General features: G+C 39.6%; 1 protein-coding gene across 10 annotated transcripts in view; it reads right to left on the bottom strand.

The window, feature by feature from the left end:
• Positions 1 to 815: 815 nt before the first annotated feature.
• c38h15orf39 (chromosome 38 C15orf39 homolog) overlaps positions 816 to 26,360 on the bottom strand; it is a 72,935-nt gene continuing 47,390 nt past the window's right edge. For 8 of the 10 annotated variants that reach the window (XM_067973649.1, XM_067973650.1, XM_067973648.1 and 5 more), the window contains 2 exons: positions 10,756 to 14,390; positions 816 to 3,522 (listed from right to left, as the gene is read on the bottom strand). In XM_067973649.1, coding sequence (XP_067829750.1) covers positions 2,531 to 3,522; positions 10,756 to 14,347 — 4,584 coding nt within the window. In that variant the 5' untranslated portion in view covers positions 14,348 to 14,390 and the 3' untranslated portion in view covers positions 816 to 2,530. Of the gene's footprint in view, positions 3,523 to 3,638; positions 3,677 to 6,330; positions 6,454 to 10,755; positions 14,391 to 26,360 lie in introns of all 10 variants that reach the window. The other 2 variants (XM_067973655.1, XM_067973656.1) reach the window with 2 other exon arrangements.

The raw sequence follows: 26,360 nt of genomic DNA, 5'->3' as shown, positions 1-26,360 counted from the left end.
ACACATGGTTGAGATGATGGACATGGGAGAAGACTACCTACATCTACAACACATTGCAGGAAGTTTCCAATGACCTGGAGATAGTGACAACCACTACACAAGACAGATAATTTGTTCATTTATTTCACTACCGTTCACAGGACCTTGCTATGTGTAAATTGGCTGCTGCATTGCCTACAAGTGACTACACTTTTTTTTAAAAAAAAGAAAAGCACTTCAGTGGCTGTAAAACACTTTGGGACATCTCGAGGCCATGAAATGCACTATATAAATGTAAGTTTTTTTCTTTGCTTTTCGTTCTCTCCTTACTATGCATCCTCTTGCTCACTGTGATTGCCTTGGCAACGGGCAGTAATCACCAGGCATTGTTCTGTAATTTTCAAAGACGAAGGATTCGAAAATGTCATTTCCACACCATTCACCTGAGGAAGGAGGAAGCCTCCGAAAGCTTGTGGAATTTAAAATAAATTTGTTGGACTATAACTTGGTGTTGTAAAATTGTTTACAATTGTCAACCCCAGTCCATCACCGGCATCTCCACATCATTGCGACTAAGGGCAGGGAAGTCCTTCCACCCCCTCTTCATTATTATTGCTTTCGGACACTCACTAGGCTATATTTTAGGGCTCCACTAGATTTATCTAAGCACCTAATTCAAGACTTGAGAATACCTATATAGTCTGCTCGATCATGTAGTAGCATGGGCCTCATCAGTTATGGCCCTGCAACAATGCACCTTCCTAGAGTCATAAGCCAAAACAATTCTCATCTCATTTGTTATTCAAGTACATTTCTTAAAAGAATAAAAGACAAAATTTCAAATTAATTTCAAATCTTTATACAAAAGTATACACACTTAAAAGGTGGTTTGTAACAACACTGGTTTTTAGACCTACCATTCTCACATTTAGGCACAGTATTTCAATAATGTCAATTACTCTCAAATATGAAAAATGTAACAATTTAACATCTTTAACTTACTAAGAAAGCTAACTAGTATTAAAAAAAGTACTTATAAAACACTAGTGTAACTACACTACTTAATGCAGTTGTGTTATCAATGCCCCAATTTATAATAGTCTGTACTGCAGTAACAATAGAGAACATATTTGGCCCAAGGATTTGTAAAATGAACACTAGAATGGATACAAAAAAAACTTTTTAAAAAGAAAATTCTTAACTGCATCTCAGTGGAGGGGCCATATTGAAAAGTAAGTACATTAAAAAACAAATTGCTGATGAGGTGGTCTTGCATTAATTGTGTTTGTGTAATTGCTGCCAATAAAAATTGGTTTAAACTTGATAAAAATATTAAAACTAAGGGAGCCTCCTATACTAACAGTCAGCAATTCTTTTTATTGATAAATATCTTAACCAACAGAGGCCACCAAGCAGCACAGTTTGTGTTTGAATACACTTTCACAGAGCTCTGCTAGCACCCTCCTCCCAACTCAAGAGAGATGTAAGTGGACAGGGTAAAGGCAGCATGGTTGACCAGAACAGCAAAGCTTAAGCAATTTATCACTGCCAACTCAAGGAAAGAGATTGATTTTAACTGTCTGTGTTGGCAGTGCAAACTATAGCTCCTACTAAGCTCCATGTTACTATTCAGTTAACACTCTCAGATTGTGAGAGGGGGGGGGGGGGAGGAGGAGTTAATAACTGTGCTGGTACTATTGAAAGTTTCAAAATAATTCTATGTCTAAATAATCCAATTTGCAGATCTGAACTTGAATGGCTGTGATACAATCAACCTAGTAAAAACATTTATACAATTGTGCACCACCTGCTGTTAATTATAAATCATACAGTCCTGAGTTAGCTCAGTGGTTGAGGTGTTACAATGACCTCAGCAGCCCTAGGCTGGGAAATAGAAAAAGTGAACCAGGGTTACAATTCCCAATTGCTACCCCGTGACTGCCACTGGACATCCAGCAACAATTGGACAGGACTCAGTTGTAATGCTCCCCACAGCCAAATATCCTACCAACACTCACTGTCTTGGTTCACACATGAAGAATGGCTACTTTGGCAAGGACTGGAGGCAGCTGGCACACAAACTGTGCCCCAAAGGAAAAGTTAGAGCCTTCACGAGAAAGAAAGAAAGAAAAAAATCTTGTGTTACTCAAATCACTAGAATAGATTTGAGTGGAGAAAATATTCAGTGCACAATACCATTCATACTTGGCTCAGGAATTCACTACAATGGGATGGGATTTGGTGCATTGCAATTCTCTCCTGGGATTAAATTATGTTTGGATCAAGTATACTATTATCTTCAGCTGACTAATAGTCAATGCCCCAATTTCCTACTGAAATCAAAATACAACATATTTTGTGGCCTTTTGAATTGAGACCTGCAGGTGGCTTTTTCCTGCAATATAAACTGAATAATGAAGATCTGCTGTACTTCTCCCACAGGTATACAAAATCTACAATTCTATCTTACTTTTGCAAGTCATGGACAAGTGTTTGAGATTACCATTACAGAAATTGAAACAAAGACTAATACATAATGCTTAAATTTAAGTCAGTCATCAATCCTTAGCCACCCTTTTTCATAATCCTGCAAGAGTTCAAGGTAGTATTGCCAGTCAGGTTCAGTGTCATATTTAACTTCATACACAGTCTCTAAAGGATTTTGGTGCTTTTCATGCACTCTGACCACTACACCTTTATACCAGGACTCAGTTTTATCATTTTCCTCATACAGGTGTCTTATACGTTTGCCCACTAAATTTGGGTACTCTTTTCTCTGACGTCTTCTGAGGGGTAGAGGTTTTGTTTTCTTTTGAGCCAGTCGTTGGGAAGTATGTATTAATAAAGGTTTTCTTGTAGTAATGATTGGTTTCAGTACTATATTTCTGCATGGTGCAGTTTGCACTGGTTTTTGAAATTTTAACCGCACAATCGAACCTCGAAGATGCAACACTTTAGATGTGCTTCTCGTCGGCCTCAATGCACCATTATTCTTCTTTCTCTTTATTGGTATGAGAGATTTTTTGATCTTTACAGTATGGGAAACTGATCCTTTATCATCCTCACTGACAGCCACTCGATTCAGTCTAACCACCAAAGTACTGCCATTCTTTTCAAAATGACCTTTCCTGAAAGCCTTTTCCTCCAAAAGTCCGTTTGTACTTTTTTGTAATTTTCTAGGACCTGGCTGGGAAACCTGGCCCGAATGCACTGTACTAGCATCTTGATCAGGTTCTGTGCAGGAAGCTTTCTCTGAATGGACAACTGATGATGGCTTTACTTTGTGTACAGATTGTGAACTGCCACTTGAATTAGTACGTAGAGGGTCAGAATTTAAAGATGAGGAAGTAGATTTTTTTTTCCTTCGTCTTTTTCTTAGCTTTACGTCAAGTTTGGCTACAGCGATACCATTGTTGGGTTTCTCCTCCGAGGAAGAAGTGTTTGCTACTGTTTTGTTTTTGTGTCTCTGCTGATTTTGATCATTCCTGTCAGCTGGATTCAGAGTGATAGTCACCTTCTTCATGTTTTCATCATTTTGCACACCTAAAAAGCAAATTGTATCCCATTAATAATGCAGACAATCAAATTGCCATTTATGAAAGAAAACAAAAACAAAAAAAAAGTGCTACAGGATTCAAAACACTTTGGTTAAAAGATACCTGCACTGGAGCATCTAGACCAACATGTGAAGGTAGATCTGCAAAAAATAAATTTATTTACAGTGATCTTTAACTATTAATGTAAGACTTATTTATATGTAATATATTCCCAACTAAGTTGGTTTGACAACATTGGTTTCTAGAACTAGCTGCTTGAAAAATATTTTCAATAGAGTTGCAAAACTGCTGGCCCACAACTAACATGATAGATTTATTTTTAAACAAGTTTTGAAGCTTTTATCTGGCAGTAATAAGATCCTTCTTTCTTCCTCTCCCACTTTTTTCTCTTTTGCAAGTTTCCCAGCATAACCTCTCTCAGGTTCAGGAGGGCAAATGGTCTTATCCACGGCAATATCAACCATGATCAAAACTGGCACACAATTAAAAGTCAGATTATCTCAGATTAAGACAGGAAATCTACCAAAAACAAAAATTCCGAGTTGAATTTAGATTTATTTGTGTAGTAAGATGAAAAAAATGTAATTAGTCGCAATGCACAGTGGTCCTCAATCTTGAAAAAAGGCTCTACATAGAGTCTTTTCCAAAGCTTGCATTATACACTCACTGGGGGGGGGGGGGGGGGGGGAAAGAGGTGTGTAAAGATTTCAAACACATCATGCTAACCCCAATCAAATGACACCTTCCCTTTCCACGGACATTTCTTCGTTTTGTGTTATTTCAGTTAAGGTCAGTGGCAACTTTTATCAGAAAAGTAACAGAAAGCTAGTCATTTAACTTCCCCACTGAGCAACTTGTGGGACAGGGAAAATATGCAAATTGTTTACTAGGATGCCAAAAACCTCAACCTGCCCAACATCTGACAAGACTGGATTATTGCATCTAATGCATTTTATTTTTAGATCAGCCCGAGTCTAAAAGTTCCTCTATCCGGAACAAGATTTGCAGAGGATAAGAGAGTTGGTATTTAAAGAACAATCCTTATTCTTTGAATTACACAAGGCAATAATCCTTTGATACTCATCCCTCTCAAAAAGTCCTCTCTTCCTGAAGTGCTGTACTTTAAGATTAGGAGCTATAGCTGGGGCTAACATGCCACAAGTTTACTTTCATACTGGGTCTAAAGTACATGTGATAATGATGAGCGAGTTGCTCCATTTGACCATTTTGCAGATATTCCCCTAAGGTTGCATATTTAAAAAGCTGATCACATAACTTCATTCTCATTTTGATTCCAATAGGAAAGTTTACACAGTGCCAAACCAATCACGAAAAATCATGACTCATTTTAGTCTAGAATGGAATCTATGCTCCAATTCAGATTTATGTGGAACAGGACAGAAAAGAATAGATTTTGAGGCAGTTACAGCGCCAATACCACGGGATCGACTTTAACTGTTCTCGCTGGCCGGGAAATGGGCAGAAATGGGTTGGCTGCCTGTTTTACCTTTCCACCAACATAAGTGGAGGGAAAAAAATATAAATATATATAAAATCGGGCGGTGGACCCACCACTGCCCATTTCCCGCCCGGTGGGAAGAGTTAAAATCGACCCTCACCTCCTCTAGAAAAATTAGACTGTTTAAATCAGAAGCATCAGACAGGGATAGCTGGTCTCAAAGCAATTACATTTACTGAACCTCAGTAAAAGCACAAGCTACCATTGAGACAGTCTTCCAAGTGAAGAGATTTAACTCACAAAGTCAATTGGCTTAAACAGATAAGAAACTCCTTCTCTGGAATCCATTGCAGAATTTTCAGACTGCAACACTGTGCTCTAATACATACATTTGCAAAGGGTAGAGGTGGAGGGAGAATGGAGTCACAAGTAACAAGAAACACCTTCCCCTGTGGGTTACAATAAATTCTCATTGCTGCACAATGACTCACTGGATGGTATGATATAGACTAGGAAGATCCTGGGTTCAATTCCTGGCCTGAACTCAATTTGCTGATCTCAGCTAGGGCAGCAGTAATGTAGGCCTCAGAACCTGCAGGCTTGTAGGACAGTCTAGCTAGGGTTTCTGCTCCTAGTTGTTACATGTATGGATAGTGGATAAGGGTGGAATCAGGGTTGACTATGATGCTCTCTTCCCCTTCCGCCAATAGCCCACCAATGCTCAACTGTCTAGGCCAACACATGAAGAGCCATTTGGATAAGATACTAGGCTACTATACACAGCCATGGAATTCTGTCCTCAGTCACAGTCTTCAAAAAGAGGGAAGAAAACTAGAGGTGAGAAAAAAAACAGCACAGGCTAAAAAAGTCAACTCCGATGAACGCAGAAATGGAGGTTGTCAATTACAGTTTTACATTGATCTAGGAACAATAAAACAGAGTTCACAATTGTGCTGTGCAAGGCTTAGAAATAGGAAGTTATGTCAAGCTAGGATGAGCGAAGGAGGAAGCAGAGGGTAAAGCAACTGACTAAATGGTCAGGCATTTAATTTCCACTATGAGCTGCGCTGGTTTCAGTGAACGCTGATGGTGAGGAGGGGATGGGGGAAGAGGAGAAAATAATTAAGCCTAATGAGTGACTACTGGAAGTTGAATGTAGCCCACACTGATAAATGAAGAGTCTTTGTGAACTATCTAACACATCTTGTATGAAGTAAATTGGGGCAGTATCAACCCAATCCTTATGGGCCCACATCACAAAATTATTCCAATACAGCATCAATTAGCAAACTGAACCCACAAGAATAGTTGGTGTCAAAAATAGAAATGCCATACTGGTGTGGTAGAAGTCATCATCTGGGGCTGGGATAGGCATATCAAGGGCACGGCAAATAGCTTTATAACGCAACTGACTGTGCGAAAACAGACCTGGGAGATCTTCATGCCGACACTGGGTTTCTGAAATAGGAAAATTTTGCATTACCGGAAACTAATACACTTGTCTTGAGCACGAAGTGTGTCCAAAATATGTAAAAGCCAGAAGGATTATGTATTTTAGTTCAAAATGTAAAGCTCAGAACTCTGGTTGAAGATATCAACTTTGCATTACACAAAGTTGACCAAGAATGTTATGCAATTAGTACAGTGGAAGTCTGTTGTAAACATTATTGCTTACAAGCAAATGTTGTGTACAACTAGACTTTCCATGATAATGCTCCACAAGTACATAATTAAACTTGTTAAAGAAGGTGATTTAAAAAAGTGAATCTCCTCTGGCATTGCCCACGGTACTTGGAGATAGTTGGGCATTGAAGCAAGAGAGATAGAATGGGAGGGGGTGGGGGTTAAAGAGTACGCTGGGAAATTAAAAACAGGGGACAATTGGGAGTTAAAACAGCTGGTGAGAATAAGAGAGAAAAAGTATAATTGGGGGTTAAACAGTAGGGCAGGAAATAAAAAAGTAAAGAAAGGAGGAGGCTCAAGGGGCTGTATGGCCTACTCCTGCTCCTATTTCTTATGTTACACTTATGTTAAATAAAAAGCCAGTTATAAAGAACGGTTTGGGAAATTTAAAAAAGGGGTACAGTTGAGGGTTAAAAGAGCAAGTTAGGAATTCAAAAAACACCCTAAAGGCACAACAAAGCAGTAGGAAAATATTCTGACTAGGTCTTGGATGGGTTAGGGCTGGGATGTAATGGCAAGGAGGAGGAAAAACACAAATAAAAGGGGCACAGGTGAGACAAACATGGCTGAATATATGGCACAACATAGGATTTGTAAGAAAGTATTAGAGTAGGGCTAGAAAATTTGACAGTGAGGCAGACACAGACCTAGGAGCAGGGATGAAAGTAATTTTACAGTGGGACCAGGATATTAGAGGGGGGCTAGGGTTGGACTGCATCTTGGACTGGCACTGGCATGAACTTGAAAGTGGTGATGTGACAGGGTGGCCAGAGTAAAAATCCCAGTTCAAGAAAAAGAAATTGGAAGGTGAAAGTTCAAGCACAGAAATATAAAAAAATCCTAATAAAAAGCTGTAGAAATGGTTCTCAAAATTATTTATAGGAAGTTGAAATACAGAAACTGCAATAGAATGGAGAAGATTGAGATTATGATCTGAGTAAAAGCTAAGCTGCTGGGAGACAGATAAAGGAGCTGCTACAATGTCACCTACTGAATGGAGACCAGAACCGTGACAGCCCATTGTTTACAGTAAATAAGGAATTCCTATTATAAATGTTGATATTCTAATGTTGACTTGAAGCGTTGTGAAAAATGGTGACAACAGGAGGTTTTCGGGAAAGGAAATACATGCTTATACAATATTTATAGCTGTAGTACGTTAATGTTACAAATAGCGGGTGTTTGGAAGAAATCTGTCCTGAAGTACAAGATATAAAAAATTTATACAAGGCGAAGACAACTTTTTTGCTCATAGCAATGACTTTCAACTAAGGAGTAGTTTTTAAGATTATAAACAGTACTTTGTGATAAAACCGTTTGATAATATTCAGATTAAAATATTCCAACATTAATTTCAAAAATACCATGTATTTTTTGTTAGTCTGATTGTTACTGTTTTCTGTTAGCCTAACTTAATTTGATAGGATTTTGCAAGTTAATCAAGTGAAAATTCCAAAGTGACTTTCAAGTTCATTTTTAAAAAAAACTCCATTTCCCCCCCTCAGGTTTTGGTCCTTTTCTCTTAAATGATGTGACTCCACAAGCACTAGCAGCCCTACAGAATATTACCCATGACCATTTCACATGTGAACCTAGACGCTGAATATCTACCAGCAAGCCCGATTCCGTTTTCGACAGACATGCACTTTCCAGCAGGAGTCACTAGATAGGAATCAGGAATTTTTCCCTTCTCAACTGCAGCACCCTAACTACTGCCCCAGATAGAGTTGATTGACTCAGCAGCGACTAGGAATTGAAGCTGCGCAGAGTTACACTGCGTGGTGCATTTACTCACTGGCTATTGGTACATCTCAAAATCTGAACTTATAACACAATGGTTAAGCCACTTCGAAGTTGTCACTTGCCTCATTTAGGCACAGCACGACATATTTATCATTGCACCTAGCCCAATGAATTATAAATGTGGTTCAGTTTATGGGTGAGTCAGTTTCATATTACTGGAAACACAGATTACCCATATTGCATGAATGTAAAACTTTATGATTATAGCAAAGTCTGTAACTTCTGACATGGGCACCAAGGGTGCTGTGAAGGCCGGGTTGCAGTGCTTCCTTCCAATTGGCTGTGGCCAGAGTCAATCCCCTCAGCCAACTGAATGTGCTTAGCCTCTCCCCCACCCACTGAAGTGAAAGAGTATGTGGCAGTAAAAGGCAGTTTGATCAATATGTCAGTGACTTTTCATAAGTATTACTATGATTTATATGACTGACATTTTACCTTGACTAACCTATGGTTTCCCCAAAGTTTATTATGCCAAAATTACAGGCCTCCTTACAGCGATTCATTGCCACTATGGAACACCAGTAAACTCCATCTCCATTAGTAATAAACTGACTATTTCATTAGTATCAAGTGGACTCTCAGGCACAAAACTTGTAAACAAAAGCAAGCGAGAAAATTAAAATGAAAATCAGTAAAAGGAAATTAAAAATAATTAAATGTAAAAAGGAGGCAGAACACATACTCCAAATGTTAGGTGCCAACGCCCACCATGATGCTTTAGCAAAATCCTAGTGACAACCCTGCAGGCAGGTCAGTGGAGTTTAGTTAAGATTGATCTTCAGAATTTCTAAAACATGTATTAAAAGTATAATATTTTGAAATGATGTAGCACTTTTTCTTGAAAAAAATAATTTTCTCTTTGGTAAATACATTAACCAACACAAAACCCAAAGTCTACCTTTCTTGTAGACAACTATTCACATTAACTTGATGGGACTCAACCATGGGAATTAGAAAGTTAGATAGCACTTAGTAAGTCTTGTGTTTACTGAGAGTTGGGATGATGTGATGGTGCCGATCAGGAATGGATGCAAGTTTGAGTTCTGACCTGCTTAGCTCCCATGAGCCATGTCGAGCAGGCAGGTGCTATGGCGTCTCCTAGCAAAAAAGGTGGGGGGGGGGCGTAGAGAACCTACTCTGTCCCCGTAACCCAGATAGAGTCATACGAGAGATCAACTAGCATCTTTCAGTGTCTTCTGCCCTCTTGGCAGCACAGGGTCAGTGAACAAAGTTGTAAATTAAATCACCAGGGGGGGGGTGTTCACCAACACTCAGTGGAGGAAGAGTCCGAAAAAGCTAATTAGGTCATCACATTCAAACCCACACTTTCTACTCAGTTAATTTTGAGACTCATCTTGAACTACGTCAGTTCTGAAAGACAGGACATTTTATGTAGGCAAAGTATTGAAATATCAAATTTGTCAACCAAATAATTGAACATACTTGCAAATAAAAACATAATCCATTCTTTCCCTCCCTTAAAAAAAATCAATGTTTGATATTGCCACTTTTTGCTTTACTCACACCAAAACCAATTCCCAGTCTTCTCAAATCAGAGAGGATTGGCTAAAGTAGAATCCATCAACAGCTAGACTATAATAACCTGCGATAATTTTAATACTGTCATTTCAAAAATAACCTGCACAGTAGGTGTAAAATCAGCATTTAAACTACTATATATGGGTTGTATATGTGGAAAACTTCTACATGATATTTTCCAGAAGGATGGTCAGTTCCAGTTTCCATACAGTTAACTGTTTGACGACTGTTCTGCACCAAAAGAAAACAGGATTAGCTTTATAAATATTAGTGTTTTGGGGTTTAATATACTTATTCTACAAGATCCAACGTTAGCATTTTAATAGAAAGAATAGGAAACTTGCATATTTTGAAAGTTGCAATGATATATTAGCATGCAAAGAGTTAACAGATTAATCCTTGTAATGAAGATAGCATGAGGGATAATTGAGATGTAAGTGTGTGAAGAGGCAGGCAAATATAAATAGTTGTGGTGTAGCTTGGGAAGTGACATTAAGATGCAGTGCATCTATGCATACTTGTGACAGAAGGTTATTTATGAAATTACAGTAAAAGAACTTGTGATACCAACATTTATGACCTTTATTTCAGCTAATGCCGTTTTTAAAATTTCAATTAAAAAGAAATGTAGCCAGCTTGATAACCATATAAAAAGGTCATACCCCAAGATTAGACTTGCCTGATAAACTGCACATACCCGAGACAAAGTGCAGAGAAAAATGCAGAAACACTTACCAAGACGAATTTTCACACAAGAATGCCACAGAACATTCAGCAAGTCTGTATAGATTTCAGGCAACTGCTTTAAGGAAAGCAGCTTGATTAGTCTGGAGGAACACCTCTGAAGCTTCAACTCACTCTGCAGTTTCTTCTCCTCTGAAAGGGTAGTTGGTCGCAGTTCTATTTTGTGCTGCTGAAAAACCTGATCAATCATTGCTCCCTTAAGGCTGGAAAACAATTTCTCCTTCACTAAACATATTGGAATAAAAATCGCACCAGCCCTTATTACATGGGGAAATGGGCATCTTGTAATAAAAAGATAGGTCTCCAGATGAGAAAGCAGTTTTTGCATCGTCGGTTGAACTTGTCCATAGCTGAGCCAAATCTCTTTTGATTTTGACATCTTTAATACCTCAAAATTTCTTGTACCATTCTTTGACTTTAGGGACGATCTCAATTTTGGATTTTCCTTGCCATCATTCTGCACTTCAATGTCCTGCAAACACACACGCAAAACTTCTTCAGAAGTTTCAGCCACAGACTGTGCAATCATGCCACACAGGGACTGATGAAGACGCACAAAATAAGCGTAAGTGCCACTCTCACTCGGCATTAATTCTACATTACCGGGCACACTGACTTTAGTTTCACAAAGAGGCTTTTTAGCTTCTGGAACAGGACTCAACGTTGATTTGGGGACATCAGGTAATGTTAGCTTCAGAGGTTTCTCGCACTGCATTAATTCTTCATTACTGGGCATACCGACTTTAGTTTCACAAAGCAGCTTCTTAGCGTCTAGAACAGGACTCAACGTTGATTTGGGGACATCAGGTAATGTTAGCTTCAGAGGTCTCAGAATGAATGTCGAAGGATCAACTGATCCAATCAAACTAAATTTATTAGTTTCATTAATGCCTTCAGATGGCTGAATTGGATTCATTTCACCAACTTTTAGAGGGGCAGGTCTCAATATTTTATATTTTTTATTAAGTTCTGTCCTATGGTAGTTACTCAGGTTGCTGGTTTCAGAGGCTGTAATAATTGTCTTTTCTCCATGCTTTCCAGATGGTCCTTTGCTTTCATGCTTCTCTGTACTGCTCACAGATTTTGTAGTATTTTCTTCCTTTTCATTTAATATTTCTTTAGTAGTTTTCAATTCTTCTCTGATCCCACATGAAACTGAAAGTGGTTGTTGAGTGACATCCACAAGTTGATTTTTATTCTTAATGCTGAGGTCTAAGGCCGTATCAACTTGCATTTTGTTCATCCCAAGCTTTTCATCAACATGGTTAACTGCACAGTTTGTATTACAATTACTACTTTGCTGATGTGCATCATTTCTAAGCCTACTGTGATTAGGAGAAAGACTAATGTCTCGATGCTGAATGTCTAAAGAGATCTTCTCACTTACAGTTTTGTTTAGCTCATTTTTTCCTGATGAACCTTTCTCGTTAGTGGATTCTATGCACACAGATGGGTTGTTTTTTTCCAATTCAGCATTCTTGGATTGCAACTCATTGATGGCCTTTGAAAGCCTAATAGAGCTATTATTTAAATCCAGGTCTATGACACCATATCTGCAATTCTTAGTTTTGTTTTCTGAAGAACATGAACAGATTAGAGATTCATCACAATCTGACTGACATTTCAGACATTTTGAAAAGAACAGACCTGTGGCTTCCAGGTAAGCTTTGTAAGGTGCCAAACTGAACACATTGTTTATGACTGGCATAGGGGGGGAAGCAGGGGGAGTTGCTCTCTTGTCTTCCTTAGAAGCAGGAGAGGAATTCATCTCAGATATTTTTCTGGTTGGACTAATACTGTAACTTTTTGGTGGGCTTTCCAGTCTACCTTCTACTGGTTTATTATTGATATTTTCACTTTCTTTACTGAATGTAGACCTACCATGATCACCGTTGGATGAAATATGAATGCTTGGCATATGTTCCTGCATATAGATGTCCTTTGGTCTTTGATCTGCAGGGGAGCCAACAGGTCTCTCAAATGTCCCCTTCAGGTGTTTTCCAGATAGTACAGGGTGAAAGGCACTGTGTTTACTTATCAACTGTTGCTGACCAACATATTCCTTATTATAAAGTGAGTTTAATGAATTGTAGCACCTTTCATCTGTTTGTGCATCAACAATAACACGTGGCCTGAACTGCAACATGTCCAGTGAAGGAAGCTTTATATTTGCTGGATCTTTGAGAGATGCAGACATATTTTTTCTGGAGGGACTCTGTGACTCAAACTCTGATGGTTGTACTACTGGCTGTAATGCAGGATGAATCAAAGGAACAGTCATAGAGACATTTTTCTGCAATGAAGGAGGGGGATGGGCAGGATACCCAAGAGATTCTGAAGGCTGTGGATAAGAATTTCCTGGACTAAGTTGATCTGCAAAAGTGGAACTGGATACTGGCATCAGCCCACCTGTGCCTGGAAATGGTGCTTTGTAGCTATGTGGATGCAACGATGAGTAAGTACCTGTATTTTGCTGGTTTGAAATAGTGTTTTGAGAGTGTAAAACTTTTGATTGAATTGGTATTGGAAACTTTGGAGGTGATAGCTTATCACAATATAAAGGTGGCTGCATTTGTTGCCCATCAGTTGTTGCAAATGGGTGCAAGGGAACTTTTTGGAAGTCCTGCAGGTTATGTATAGACGTGTTGATGTGACTTGGTAGGTTTCCATTAGAGTTATCATGCGAGAGTACAGAATTTCTGGGATCTTGTAGAACATTCCTATTGTACGTTCCATATCCTTGACACAGAGGTGAACGCACTCCAGGTAGTCTTCCAGTTTCTTTGGTGATTCTGCCCACAGAGCTAACCTGTATATGGCCAGATCCATGATGCAATGATTTATTTTTCAAAGGAGGAAGATTACCATATTGCTGATTATGTATCAGATGATCGTTACTGGCAATCAAACAACTTGAAGTAACAGGCGGTGGCATTCTCCATTCCGTTTCCTGGCCTCGTCTATGAAAATGATCCACTGGGTTTTCCAAAGAGCAACCAGTCCCTGAATAACAGACACTATTTCTATATACAGGTTGAGGAAATGCTATATTTACACAATTATGAACTGTAGATAATGTAGGTGCAATTAAATTATGTTTTCCAACTTGAGAAGAACAGAGTACCGCCGGGAGATTATGGCCATGTCTCAAGTTCTTCTGCCGTTCAACAAAAGTGACCCATTTTGACCGAACATTCATCAAATCTTTGACCAAATCAAGTTTATCCTTCTCATTTACAGTTGACTGAAATGCTGGGGACAGTGTTTCAGGTTCTGTCCGATACAAGTGGCTGCTGAGATGTGAAGCATCACTTGGTTGCGACTGGATGGTTGGATTACCCATATGCTGCAAATAAGGTCTTGGCTGGCTCCACACTCCTGGTAGGTCAGTTCCATCTCGATTTCTAAGATGATAGGCTAAATAAGATCCGGTGTACTTAAGGGGATTTTCATGTGTATAACTAGGTAAGGGGCTGGGTTTACAAAGCCCTGCCGATAATCCATTGTGTTCATTTTCCAGTCGAGGTATCTTGCTACAAATAAGCGAATCCATACAATCAAGATTTCTTTTATTGGCCATCATGATGCTTCCAGTCTTTTATCCGCTCCAGATGAAGGAAAAGAGCCTTAACAAGAAACAGAACAGAATATTAAAATGACATCTTCGTGAAGTTTTAAAAGTGACACTATCGTGGCTAAAACAACTATGCAATATACACTTTACATAATTAACAGCTAGATGTTTATGGAAAATGGCAGCCTGTGCAAATATAGAATTGTTTCAGCGCAATATAATTTTCAACATTCTGCCACAGCTTGAATGTATTTCAGCAGTGGAATACATCATAATAGCAAGAATGAAGAGTCAGACAATATAGGAAAATACAATTAAAAGAACCAATCCCCAATAATGACATTAGTTATGTATTGTTCTCTATTAATCTTTTCTCAACAACTACTTACTCAGGCCACCACTGTCCCTGCTCACTTATTTCAACCATGTTCGTTGCCATGACCTTCCTGTCATTTGGAATCAACAGGGAAAGGATGTAATGCAACAGATGACTCAATTCTATAACAGTTTTATTTGAATGAAAATGAACTGGAAAATAGTCCAGTGGAAGTTGACTTTTATCTAAAATTGTTAATTACAACACACATAAATGGGATTTGGTCATTCTGAGCATAGTTCATAAAGTTGTAAATCGTCAAAAGACTAGGCTCTCTTCTCTGGTCTCCTAACCTATTTTCTGTTTAGTTGTACTTTAATCTGCAAACGAGGAGACATATGTCCATTCTCTGCAGTTTGCTAAGTTTCATTTGAATTATCAGGATTGCAACAGACTAAGTTTTATTGTGGCAAGTGGTCAATTCTTAAGACAGTTTATTGAGTAAGGACTTGTTAATTTTTTTATTAAATGGTTTTCAAGTTAAGAGTGACAAGTTGCAAATAAAAATCCCAATTTGTGACATGAATATCCTCTAGTGAATAAACCTGCCTCACTTCCTAGTTTTCGATCTTCATGAAGATCAGTTACTTGAACCATTCATCACGAATCTCTCACTGTATTATAGCCAGCTCCTACTGGTCAGTCAAAAGCAGTAAAATTGGGTTATATAATGGTGCTGGTTTGACGATTAATCCATTGCAGTTCGAATCACACTATTTACTCGCCATGATCACATCAAGTACTGAAAACCGTAGAATTGAAAAGGAACTCATTCAAAATTGCAAATTGTTGTGAAATATTCAAAAGCAAGCATGCAGGATTATTGATACGTGCTTTCTAGCTAACTTCATGGGAGTCACTTACACCAATGCTACAATTAGCACATTTCTAACATAAATTTACATTCATGCTAGACAAGGCACCAACTTTTTAAAGTCAATGCCATTTCTTATCAAAGTTCTGAGCTCCAATATCATGTTTTGGAGCTTACTCATGGAAGAGGACAAGAAAGCAGCAAGTTAACAAATTATATTTCAACTATGGTACACACCACAGAGAACAGAAGTGCTTAGCTGATGCCTCATATGAGTGGATCTCAAAATCCCACTTAATGAAAAATCTCAAACTAGTTATAAAGTTATTAATTAGCATTATACAAAAACATCTATCCAACAGACAACTGACATTCCAATTAAGGTAATAGAGGATCCAAGTCTGAAAATTTAACTAACTAATATTTACATAACATGCCAAAGACCCAACTAGAGGCAGAACTTCAATATTCCAACTTTTTCTTCAAATTTGACTCCTTGAACCTAATATTGACTCATTATATTTGGATATTCAAATATAGGTGCACAACAATTATTACAGTGTAAGCACTTTGCAGTATGCTCAATCAAGATTGGATTCTGTGGATTATCGTTGTGAACTAACAAAAAAATTAGTGTTGTTTCATACAATTCATGTATTATAAAAAAGTCTTCTACAAGCTGGGTTATTGTCCGCAAGTCTTAAAAATTACAGCAGGAACCAAATATAAAAAATGGTTTGATATGGTCACAGAAACCCATAATCTCATTATCCAAGTCACCTGTTTTGATTACATGCAACTCCCGCGTACCTGTATGCTACAAGGTTCTATCAATTGAGGGGTTTAGCTAAAACTCAACTGATCTCTGTGCTTTGATATTACCTCAATCGAAAGATTGATTTCGAGTAGATTTGTAACTTCATGTGAATGCACACTTAAGGGTGAGTGTTTCTTGTAGTTATGCAACAATCAGTGGTGCTAAGATGAACTAGTATAATAAGAAAAAGTAAAATACAAATCAATTGAACTTATGACTTATATTACAACAGGTTGTTGTGAACTTAAGATTTTTTTCATGATAGTTATACATTTTCAAAAGTGCAGTTTTGTCAAACTACCACCAAGTGGCGCTTATATACCAAGAATTCTACTAAAGCTGATTACAATGCCCTTTCACAATAGAAGAAATTGCTGCCTGGATGATCACGTTGCTTGTTTTAAACTGTACCATCAAGAGAAAAATAATTATGGAATTTCAGAGCTTGCTCTCCTCAAGGAATTAACAAGATTTTTCAGGGAATTTTGGTTGACTCATTACAGTTGCTTGTTAGCAACCTTTACCATTGACTTTCAATTACTATGGTGTTTAATCACAAAAGAAAAATGTTCACTTAATATTAGCATACTACAATATTAATGCATTGGTATAGAGAAGTATCTTCCCCTACTCAATGCAGTATCAGCCAAGTTTCAAAATGAATAATATTCCTCACATAGAACAATGCTCCAGTATATGACATACAGCTTGAAACCATTATATTGAACGCGCAAGCTACTTTGTTCTTAAAAACTATTTTAAAAAATTTGAAGTTATTTCACTGGCATTTTTGTATCCCTGATTTTCCTGTGACAACCACTGCAAAACATGTCACCACACAAGAAACTTTAAATTATTAACCTGCTATTGCACCATATAAAAGGTTGTCACAACAGCACAAATAGTTAATATCTGTAACAAATACAATACATACTATTACAGGTCTTTACTGATGTGGTCCATCATTAATCCCAGAGATAAAATGCATGCACAAATAAACTGGCTCCTCAGAAACTTTAGGGAACCCAACCTACGTTCTGTACTGTAGCTGAAGCAGTAACAAATGGAAACTCTTAGGTGCTGTATGATGCCTATTTGGCAAAGGAAACACAGACTCGTGACAATCACTGCAGGATCAGCCAATAACCCGTTGCCAAGTACTCTCTTTGAAGAGCAGCTATCAGCAGAGATTGCAAATATTTTTATCCACTAGTCATTATTAATCCATCTACAGTGTTTCAATCATGTACCAACAAGCAGATTTAAAAATTAAGATAAGCAAATTTATATCTAGATTAATCACAAAATTTGCCTCGACTATAGCAGTTACGAACAATGAACTAGAACGTTATCACTTAAGCTTACGTTTTCTTTCTCTGCTCTTGTATTTATAGTTGAAGCTATAGCTTTTTCTCCAACAGTGTAAAAGTGAAATTACACTTCACTTTCAATACTTGCCAGCTGTAAAGCACTGACGCAAGGATTTTAAAATTAATCTTTTGACAATCAACAGAATACTGTTTTTTTTAAAAACAAAACAAACATTAGATGTTCCGCCTCCATTTTATATTTACCTTTTCAGGTTCTATAAAATGTGAAAACTACCGATTCAAATTTAAACGGCATTCCATTGTTGAAGTTCTTTGGAGAGAAAACAACTTAAAATGTAAAGGTGATGCCAATATTCATAAACAATCTGCTTCCATAGAAAAATAATGCACCACGTACATGGTTGAGTTAACACAATTTGTTTAATTTGGATGAAAACCCAAGGGGGAATGCCAAGCTTCCCCAATCTGGCACGGTGACTGTTTGATCTAAATCGTTGATTTAGTCCCAAACTAATGATCTGACAAAAGCAATAAAAGTACCAGACTGATTTACATAATTCCCTCTGCATCTTCCCAGTACTACCATTCAAACTATTATAGGTGCCTAGCCACAAAATCTGTTGGAGGGAAGGTGATAGCAACAAAGGGGGCACCAGTTAAAATATTTTCACAACTTCTTAGAGAACCCATTTTTTGGTGTTGTCACATTAATTTAATAATTCCTGACTACAAAAGTGATTTGTGGCTTTCAAAAGTGTGTGTAGGTCAGATGAAATAAATGTTATAAGTGACAACAAAAATGTTAAAGATTCCAAACTTGCAGAAGTGGCTTGAAATACAGTTCTTTAACTTCAGTGCCTTCTCTTAAAAAATGCAAAAACAAAATAGCTAGGGAAATTAATCGAGTAACTTGTACCCTTTTTTAAAATTCGTTCACGGGATGTGGGTGTCGCTGGCAAGGCCGGCATTTATTGCCCATCCCTAAGAGGGCAATTAAGAATCAACCACATTGCTGTGGGTCTGGAGTCACATATAGGCCAGACCGGGTAAGGACGGCAGGTTTCCTTCCCTAAAGGATATTAGTGAACCAGATGGGTTTTTACAACAATCCGGTAGTTTCATGGCTATCATTACTGATACTAGTATTTTAATTCCAGATTTTTATTTAATTAATTGATGAATCAATCCTCCTCCATGTTGAACACCACTTGGAGGAAGCACTTAGGGTAGCAAGGGCACAGAATGTACTCTGGGTGGGGGACTTCAATGCCCATCACCAAGAGTGGCGCGGTAGCACCACTACTGACCGAGCTGGCCGAGTCCTGAAGGACATAGCTGACAGACTGGGCCTACGGCAGGTGGTGAGCGAACCAACACGAGGGAAAAACTTACTTGACCTCGTCCTCACCAATCTACCTGTCGCAAATGCATCTGTCCATGACAGTATTGGTAGGAGTGACCACCGCACAGTCCTCGTGGAGATGAAGTCCCGTCTTTGCACTGAGGACACCATCCAAAGTGTTGTGTGGCACTACCACCGTGGTAAATGGGATAGATTCAGAACAGATCTAGTAGCTCAAAACTGGGCATCCATGAGGTGCTGTGGGCCATTAGCAGCAGAATTGTATTCCAGCACAATCTGTAACTTCATGGCCCGGCATATTCCTCACCCAACCATTACCAACAAGCCAGGGGATCAACCCTGGTTCAATGAAGAGTGTAGGAGAGCATACCAGGAGCAGCACCAGGCATACCTAAAAGTGAGGTGCCAACCTGGTGAAGCTACAACTCAGGACTATATGCATGCTAAACAGCGGAAGCAACATGTTATAAACAGAGCTAAGCGATTCCACAAACAACGGATCAGATCAAAGCTCTGCAGTACTGCCACATCCACTCGTGAATGGAGGCTCTGCAAACATCCCCATCCTCAATGATGGCGGAGTCCAGCACGTGAGTGCAAAAGACAAGGCTGAAGCATTTGCAGCCAGAAGTGCCGAGTGGACGATCCATCTCGGCCTCCTCCCGATTTCCCCACCATCAAAGAAGCCAGTCTTCAGCCAATTCGATTCACTCCACGTGATGTCAAGAAATGGCTGAGTGCACTGGATACAGCAAAGGCTGTGTGTCCCTACAACATCCCGGCTGCAGTGCTGAAGACTTGTGCTCCAGAACTAACCGTGCCTCCAGCCAAGCTATTCCAGTACAACAACAACACTGGCATCTACCAGACAATGTGGAAAATTGAACAGATATGTCCTGTCCACAAAAAGCAGGACAAATCCAATCCGGCCAGTTACCGCCCCATCAGCCTACTCTCGATCATCAGCAAAGTGATGGAAGGTATAGTCGACAGTGCTATCAAGCGGCACTTACTCACCAATAACCTGCTCACCAATGCTCAGTTTGGGTTCCGGCAGGGCCACTCGGCTCCAGACCTTATTACAGCCTTGGTCCAAACATGGACAGAGGTGAGAGTGACTGCTCTTGACATCAAGGCAGCATTTGACCAAGTGTGGTACCAAGGAGCCCTAATAAAATTGAAGTCAATGGGAACCAGGGGGAAAACTCTCCAGTGGCTGGAGTCATACCTAGCACAAAGGAAGATAGCAGTGGTTGTTGGAGGCCAATCATCTCAGCCCCAGGACATTGCTGCAGGAATTCCTCAGGGCAGTGTCCTAGGCCCAACCATCTTCAGCTGCTTCATCGATGACCTTCCCTCCATCATAAGGTCAGAATGGGGATGTTCGCTGATGATTGCACAGTGATCAGTTCCATTCGCAACCCCGCAAATAATGAAGCAGTCCGAGCCCGCATGCAGCAAGACCTGGACAACATCCACGCTTGCGCTGATAAGTGGCAAGTAACATTCATGCCAGACAAGTGCCAGTCAATGACCATCTCCAACAAGAGAGAGTCTAACCACCTCCCCTTGACATTCAACGCCATTACCATCACTGAATCCCCCATCAACATCCTGGGGGTCACCACTGACCAGAAACTTAACTGGACCAGCCATATAAATACTGTGGCTACAAGAGCAGGTCAGAGGCTGGGTATTCTGCAGCGAGTGACTCACCTCCTGATTCCCCAAAGCCTTTCCACCATCTACAAGGCACAAGTCAGGAGTGTGATGGAATACTCTCCACTTGCCTGGATGAGTGCAGCTCCAACAACACTCAAGAAGCTCGACACCATCCAGGACAAAGCTGCCCGCTTGATTGGCACCCCATCCACCACCCTAAACATTCACTCCTTTCACCACCGGCGCACTGTGGCTGCAGTGTGTACCATCCACAGGATACACTCCAGCAACTCACCAAGGCTTCTTCGACAGCACCTCCCAAACACGCGACCTCTACCACCTGGAAGGACAAGAGCAGCAGGTACAAGGGAACAACACCACCTGCACGTTCCCCTCCAAGTCACACCATCCCGACTTGGAAATATATCGCCGTTCCTTCATCGTCGCTGGGTCAAAATCCTGGAACTCCTTTCCTAACAGTAGTGGGAGAACCTTCACCACACGGACTGCAGCAGTTCAAGAAGGCGGCTCACCACCACCTTCTCAAGGGCAATTAGGGATGGGCAATAAATGCCGGCCTCGCCAGCGACGCCCACATCCCATGAACAAATAAAAAAAAATCTGGCCAGTTGCTTCTTATGGAACTTGAAGCCCGCTGACCTGTATCTACTAATGCTATAACACGGGCCCGGAAATGTAACAGCGAAGCTCCAATGTGTTCTGGAACAGATCTCTATGCTGTATGCATGTGTACTCCTTCAATCTCTCTCTCCAAATGCAGACTCTCAACAATAGGCAGGATGATGTTCAGTTCAATTCATAAACTGCTTTACTTCACGAGGCAAATCACAGAATACTTGGTAAAATCAATTTAACTTTTGTTTGCATGGTATTACAAAAATAACATGTTACATCGAGCATACCTTTCTATTCCTTTCTCACTCGTGTACTCATCTAGTAACGCAAAAGCACAAATTCTCCCTGACCAAGGCAGCGCTTCTCCCTTTGCAGTCTTCTGCTGCGGGCCTTTCTAGTGTCACCATCAAGACTTTTAAAAGCCCTTCTTCAAAAATTAGTACAAATCAAAAGAATGTCAACACCAAGACGGTAGATATCTTCCTGAATGGCCAGAAAATGCTAACATATTGCCCATTGTTTGGGATTTGTGCAAAACAACTGTCCATCCTGCATTTTAAATACTTCTTGTCTGCCCATGCCCCCATCACTCAGCATGGGATTATCATGCAAAGCTAACAACTTTTAGGCAGCTTTTGCTCAGAGTACACATTATATACCACTTGCGTTCAAGTCCTACTTGTAAAAAAAATGGCCAAAGAGTCCTGAACCACGACAGTCATTGTGCATCCTCCGAGGCAAACAATTCACAACCATATACCAGATACTAAGTGGGAATCCAGAACATAACCTCAAATTAATCAGTAGGACAAGGTGGTGCAAACTGAAATTGGTGAAAGATCAGGAAATGCTTCACAGAAACAGTAATCAGCATGGCTTTCTTGGATGGATGAAGTAGGATGTGCCAAATGTTCCTCCTCATCTGTATCCATCTTGCAATCTTGTGAATGTAAAGGCATGTGGCTTTCTTGATTTAGCATTTTAACTGCTATGTCAAAACAGCCCACTCTTCCTGTGGTATATTTCCAGTAAGCTGGCTTTAATCTTCTTTCCTCTCAATTGTTCGGCAATCTTTTCCTCACTTTTGTCTAACACTTGCAGTGGAATCTGGTTAGTTATGGACTTAAGTCAGTTGACCAAATGATCACTATAACCAGTGGATCAGTAGCAGTGACTACTGATATGCATTGTACTCACCAGTACTGCAAACAGCTAACTGATTGGATGAATAGCGTCTCTTTGCCGACACGCTGTTCAGATTTATTTTTCCAGTCCCATTTTCAGGCTAACACCAGAACGCTCAATGTTAATCTGCACTCACAATTTTAAACAGCTGAACAGAGATGATAGAACTGGGCTTGATTATGATTCCATCCATATTGAAAGCCCTGCAAACATTGGTCTAGACCACAAGTGCCCAGATTTTTGTCTTAGTGAGCCACTTAGCTGCACTTCATGGAACCTTGCAGGCTGTATATAAAACATGGCAAGACAGAACACAAAATTCTTGGAACACTAGTTCAAAACAAAACTTTTGATTGTTAGAAAATTGATGAAGAACTCTACATGAGCATTCTGTTTAACTTAATGCCGTACCTCAATAGAATTTCTCAGTAATATACATTAATTTGCTTTGTTTTGGGCAATAAGGTTTGCAATTGCATCTTGTCTTGCAGATCTCAATAGTTAATATACAGATTTACATTATCACACTGTCACTTACCAATTTTTTTGTGATAAAAGAAATTCTCTCTTAAACTATCCTGCTGCCTTCAAATCCTCAGTGTGCTCACCCTCATTCTACTTTCTCTCTTCCTGATGAGCTAGCCTCAATCCTCTCTCCATTCCAGATGTGCTGTCTTCTCCAACGTATTTTTCATGATACATCAACCGATATCCAATTTCCCCAATGTCCTGTTCCTGCTCTCCTTGATGTTGACTGTTTACATTTCTTGCTCCATTGGTTCCTCCTACTTGAAATTTGGGAGCCTGGTGGGTTACAAGGGGCTTCATAACACTGCTCACTTATTGGTGGCTTTAGTATTATTCACTAATGAAGGAGCATCCCAAAGAGGCCTTTCCAAACTAGCAGATCCACAAAATAAATTAAGAGATCTCATCTGCATTGAATGCAAAAAGAAAAAGCATCATTCGGTCTTTACAGGTTGGATAACAAAGGGTGGGGACCGAATGTGAACAGCTGACTGTAGTCGAGACACTTTTGGTCTGGACTTATATGAAGAACATTCATTTAGGAACATAGGAACAGAAGTAGGCCATTCAGCCCCTTGTGCCTGCTCCGCCATTTGAAAAGATCATGGCTGATCTGGGATCTAACTCCATATACCTTTAATACCTTTGGTTGCCAAAAAGCAATCTATCTCACATTTAAATTTAGCAATTGAGCTAGTATCAATTGCCATTTGCGGAAGAGTGTTCCAAACTTCTACAACCCTTTGTGTGTAGAAATATTTTCTAATCTCGCTCCTGAAAGGTCTGGCTCTAATTTTTAGACTGTGCCCCCTACTCCTAAAATCCCCAACCAGCGGAAATAGTTTCTCTCTATCCACCCTATCTGTTCCCCTTATTATCTTATAAACTTCAATCAGATCACCCCTTAACTTTCGAAACTCTAGAGAATACAACCCCAATTTGTGTAATCTCTCCTCCTAACTTAGCCTTTGAAGTCCGGGTATCATTCTAGTAAACCTACGCTGCACTCCCTCCAAGGCCAATATGTCCTTCTGAAGGTGCGGTGCCCAGAACTGCTCATAGTGCTCCAGGTGCGGTCTAACCAGGGTTTTGTATAGCTGCAGCATAACTTCTGCCCCCTTGTACTCTAGTCCTCTGGATATAAAGGCCAGCATTCTATTTGCCTTATTGATTATTTTCTGCACCTGTTCATGACACTTCAATGATCTATGTACCTGAACCCCTAAGTCCCTTTGGACATCCACTGTTTTTAACTTTTTACCATTTAGAAAGTACCCTGTTCTATCCTTTTTTGATCCAAAGTGGATGACCTCACATTTGTCTACATTGAATTCCATTTGCCACAGTTTTGCCCATTCACCTAATCTATCAATATTGCTTTGTAATTTTATGTTTTCATCTACACTGCTTACAATGCCACCAATCTTTGTGTCATCGGCAAACTTAGATATGAGACTTTCTATGCCTTCATCTAAGTCGTTAATAAATATTGTGAATAATTGAGGCCCCAAGACAGATCCCTGCGGGACTCCACTAGTCACATCCTGCCAATGTGAGTACCTTCCCATTATCCCTACTCTCTGTCGCCTTTCGCTCAGCCAACTTCCTAACCAAGTCCGTACTTTTCCCTCGATTCCATGGGCTTCTATCTTAGCTAACAGTCTCTTATGTGGGACTTTATCAAATGCCTTCTGGAAGTCCATATAAATAACATCCATTGACATTCCTCTGTCCACTACTTTAGTCACCTCTTCAAAAAATTCAATCAGGTTTGTCAGGCACGACCTACCTTTCACAAATTCATGCTGGCTCTCTCTGATTAACTGAAAATTCGAGGTGTTCAGTTACCCGATCCTTAATTATAGACTCCAGCATTTTCCCCACAACAGATGTTAGGCTAACTGGTCTATAATTCCCTGGTTTCCCTCTCTCTCCTTTCTTAAAAAGCAGAGTGACATGTGCAATTTTCCAATCTAGAGAACTTTGAAAGATTATAGTTAGGGCATCCGCAATGTGCTCACCTACTTCCTTTAAAACCCTGGGATGGAAACCATCTGGTCTTGGGGATTTGTCACTCTTTAGTGCTAATATTTTCTTCATTACTGTTGCTTTACTTATGTTAATTTTATCGAGTCCCTGTCCCCGATTCATTATAAGTTTTCTTGGGATTTCCGGCACTTTTTTTCGAGTGTAAATACTGACGCATTTTAAAAAAACAGAACAGAAGGGGAAAAAAACCAGGAAAAATAAACAGAATGACCTGTAAAATGGTTAAGTGAAAAACAGGAGATGGTGAAATGGCATAAGTGATGGAATCATGAGACAATAGGAGATATGAGAGAAATCATAATAAAAGACATGTGCGATATCATGTATTTTCTTTCCCTCTTTCTCCCCCCCCACAACCACACACTTTTTGGGTATTTTTGTAACATCTTCATGTTCAATTGTCTAACAGTGATTTGCCCAAGTGGATCCTTGTTCTCTACAATCCAGAAGCCGTACCTTTTCTGTTCTTGCCCTTGTAGGAAGTGCGTAACAGGCTAACAATTACCCCAACTGCAGTAATCTTTTCCCCAGATTTAATGTAGTTTCACAAGCTACCAAATTCTCTTTGGCAATTTGATTTCATACAGACCAGAGCTTGCAATCTAAAGCAACTAATAACTTTGAAATATTGCACAATATGAAGCACAATAGCTGGAGACTACTAAAGGTCTGATTTATGCATAACACAAAGGGGTTAATATTACCCACAGTAAGAAATTCTAGTTTAGTTGAAAAGCCTATCAATTTGAAAAACAAATTCTGCCCCATCTCCACTCCAGTTCAAAAATTAAAACTAAGAATTTCCAGATATGATCTGAGCAAAAGCTTTTAAAACAATATCTGTGCTGCTCTACGGTCCTGCTTTTAATCAGCTGTTAAAACCAATACATCTGGGAATGCTCAGACCGGCTTGTGAATAGAAATCCAAAACCTCCATCCTCCCCTCACCTAACCTGATATATACATGTATTAAAGAATGATTAGCCACTCCTATCCTCACATACATAAGTAGTTAAATCGCACATGCAGCATTTAGGTAGCAGCAAAGCATGATGGGATACTTGACCATTATGGTAGCAGTTCGTGACTCTCACTGTAAAAGCTGACAAACGCAGGTTTGTTGGATTTATGGACACCAGCTCGCTTATCTCCAGAACATTAAGGAATGTTTACCCAAGGCAGAGGCTGACATTGTTTATCCTAACCAGCTTACTTCAGATGATTAAGGGAGGAGCGGTGGGTATCTCCAAGGTCACCCCAG

The sequence above is a fragment of the Heptranchias perlo genome, chromosome 38, assembly GCF_035084215.1.
Source record: "Heptranchias perlo isolate sHepPer1 chromosome 38, sHepPer1.hap1, whole genome shotgun sequence".
NCBI classification, from domain to species: Eukaryota; Metazoa; Chordata; class Chondrichthyes; order Hexanchiformes; family Hexanchidae; genus Heptranchias; species Heptranchias perlo.
This window is presented reverse-complemented; position numbering and strand designations above follow the sequence as displayed.